Source organism: Triticum aestivum, chromosome 6D (assembly GCF_018294505.1).
Source record: "Triticum aestivum cultivar Chinese Spring chromosome 6D, IWGSC CS RefSeq v2.1, whole genome shotgun sequence".
Classification (NCBI taxonomy): Eukaryota; Viridiplantae; Streptophyta; class Magnoliopsida; order Poales; family Poaceae; genus Triticum; species Triticum aestivum.
The window spans coordinates 101,301,340-101,303,691 of record NC_057811.1 but is presented as its reverse complement, the minus strand read 5'-3'; the positions used below and the strand labels follow the sequence as shown (position 1 = coordinate 101,303,691).

The 2,352-nt window shown below is 58.5% G+C and overlaps 1 protein-coding gene across 1 annotated transcript; it reads left to right on the top strand.

The window, feature by feature from the left end:
- The first annotated feature begins 369 nt into the window (after window positions 1–369).
- Window positions 370–2,049, top strand: LOC123141220 (E3 ubiquitin-protein ligase ATL6). Its single transcript, XM_044560420.1, has one exon. It carries the CDS (start codon window positions 617–619, stop codon window positions 1,820–1,822), a length of 1,206 nt encoding a protein of 401 aa, XP_044416355.1. The 5' UTR covers window positions 370–616; the 3' UTR covers window positions 1,823–2,049.
- Window positions 2,050–2,352: the final 303 nt, after the last annotated feature.

The following is a 2,352-nucleotide window of genomic DNA, read 5'->3' as shown; positions in this document are numbered from 1 at the left end:
GAACACTCAGGTTCGAACGCTACTCATGGGTATAAATTTGTATCCAAATTCTACCAGTTCTGCAATTCTGGTCGGGTATCTGTATGCGTGGGTAAATTTGTCCTTCTTAGAGAGGAGTGTGATGGGGTGTTCTGTATGTGCCGCCCAACGGATTAAAACGGTTTTTGTCTGATTTTTCAAAAATTGAGATGACAATTCTCTTCTACTTTAAATTAAACAAGGGTTGCCTCTGTTTCTAAAATAATATAACAGTTTTGCTAAAGCACATAATATAAAAATGGAACTCATTACTCGACAGCACCTTACCAGCCATTTCTTCCGTATCATCTAGATCATCCATGACAACGATCTTCCTCTCCCTCTCGTACGGCGACCGTTTTGCGGTGGATTTAACGACTCTTTGCCGGGCCTTTCGGCTGCTGGATCACTTGCTCCGCTCCTCACCCTATCTTGGCACGCGCGGAGACTTTTTATATATCTTCCTCCCACGGCCCCGCCGACATATGAATATGAAGTTATGAACACACTCCGCACTCTACCATCCCTCGCCGGCCGCCTCCGTTAATACTCCCAGCCCCGCACCCAAAGAGAGAAGAGAAGAAACCCACCACCATCCATGAACCCGACGCGCGGCCGCCGCAATGGCGGCAGCTCCGTTCTCCTCGTCATCATGCTCGTCGCTGCGCGGGCCGATATGGCGGCCGCGCAGCAGACCGGCCAGGGGCCAAGCTACTTCAACCCGTCCATGGCGGTCATAATCGTCGTGCTCGTCACCGCCTTCTTCTTCCTCGGGTTCTTCTCCATCTACATCCGGCGCTGCGCGGGCGGGCCGCTCGGCGGGCCCGGCGAGGACCTCGGCGCCAGGCCGGACGTGGGCGGGCTCGCGTTCCTAACCTCGGGCGCCGCGCGGTCGAGGAGGATGAGAGGGCTGGACCCGGCCGCGCTCGAGGCGTTACCTACCATGGCCTACGCCGACGTCAAGGCGCACAAGGTCGGCAAGGGCGAGCTGGAGTGCGCCGTGTGCCTCAGCGAGTTCGACGACGACGACACGCTCCGCCTCCTGCCCAAGTGCTCGCACGCGTTCCATGTGGACTGCATCGACGCCTGGCTCGCGTCGCACGTCACCTGCCCGGTCTGCCGCGCGAACCTCGTCCCCGGCGCCGATGCTCCGGCGCCGTCCGGTGCTGCTGCTGCTGCGTCGGCGACGCCGGAGCGGGACGTTGTAGCTGCTACGTCGGCGCCGCAGCCGGAGCAGGAAACGCCCACGGCACCGCCAGAGCAAGTGACGGTGGTGATCACCGATGCTGCCGAGGAGACGGAGGAGGAGAGGGTCAGGAGGGAGGAGGCGGCCGAGCTGGTGCGCATCGGCAGCGTGAAGCGCGCGCTGCGCAGCAAGTCCGGCCGGAGTCCCGCCGCGCAGTTCCCGCGCTCGCACACCACGGGGCACTCGCTCGCCGCGGCGCCGGCCGAGAGCGCGGAGCGGTACACGCTGAGGCTGCCCGAGCACGTCCTCCGGGAGGTCGTGGCCGCGGGCAAGCTGCGGCGCACGAAGAGCCTCCAGGCGTTTCGGGAGGGCCGCGCCGGCGGGAGCACGCGCCGGGGCAGCAGGAGCGTCCGGCTCGGGCAGTCCGGCCGGTGGCCCGCCATCACCATGTCGTCGTTCTTGGGACTCTCGTTCTCGGCGTGGGGGTCGTCGTGGCGTGGCGAAGCCGACGCCGCCGGCAAGGGCGGCGCGAAGGTCGCCGGCGACGGCACAGCGGCCGCGGAACAGCAGTGCGACGGTGGGGCGTGCCCACTTCCACTTGGCGGCCGCCGTGTTTGAACTTTGACGTGGTAAAAAGCACGGCAAAAGTTAGGAGCACGTCTCTGTCGTCGCCGTTAATCCACTTTTCGGCGGTGAATTTAGGGCAAAACAAAACCTCTTTTCGGCGGTCAATTAGGGAAACTTTGTACAGAAACACCTTTTAATTAGTCGTCGGTTAAACTCCATTCATTAGGTCCTTGTGTAATTCATTCAAGAGTGTATAGTACTACGTACGTGACGTACCCTCTCTTCATTTTCATCATAGCTCATAAGTAAGAGAAGCCGTGTAAAATGAGTAAGTAAACCGGCGTGCCATGAGCGTTTCCCTAGTGAGCAGGTCAACAAACTTCATAAATGTAAACAAGGACTAATTAATCATCATCGTTTACCACACGGTCGGTCCTGTCTGAATAGTCGAACCTTTTTCCTTTTCAGTTTCGCCAGTCAAACAAAAATGTGGATAAGAAATGATCGGTGGTTTGGTGAGCATGACTTTGATACGGAGGAAGAGATGACTGATGACATCGACATCTGACACTAGATAGCAT

Coding starts and splice junctions, on each gene's coding strand:
- LOC123141220 (XM_044560420.1), top strand. CDS start 617: ATGAACCCGACGCGCGGCCGCCGCAATGGCGGCAGCTCCGTTCTCCTC.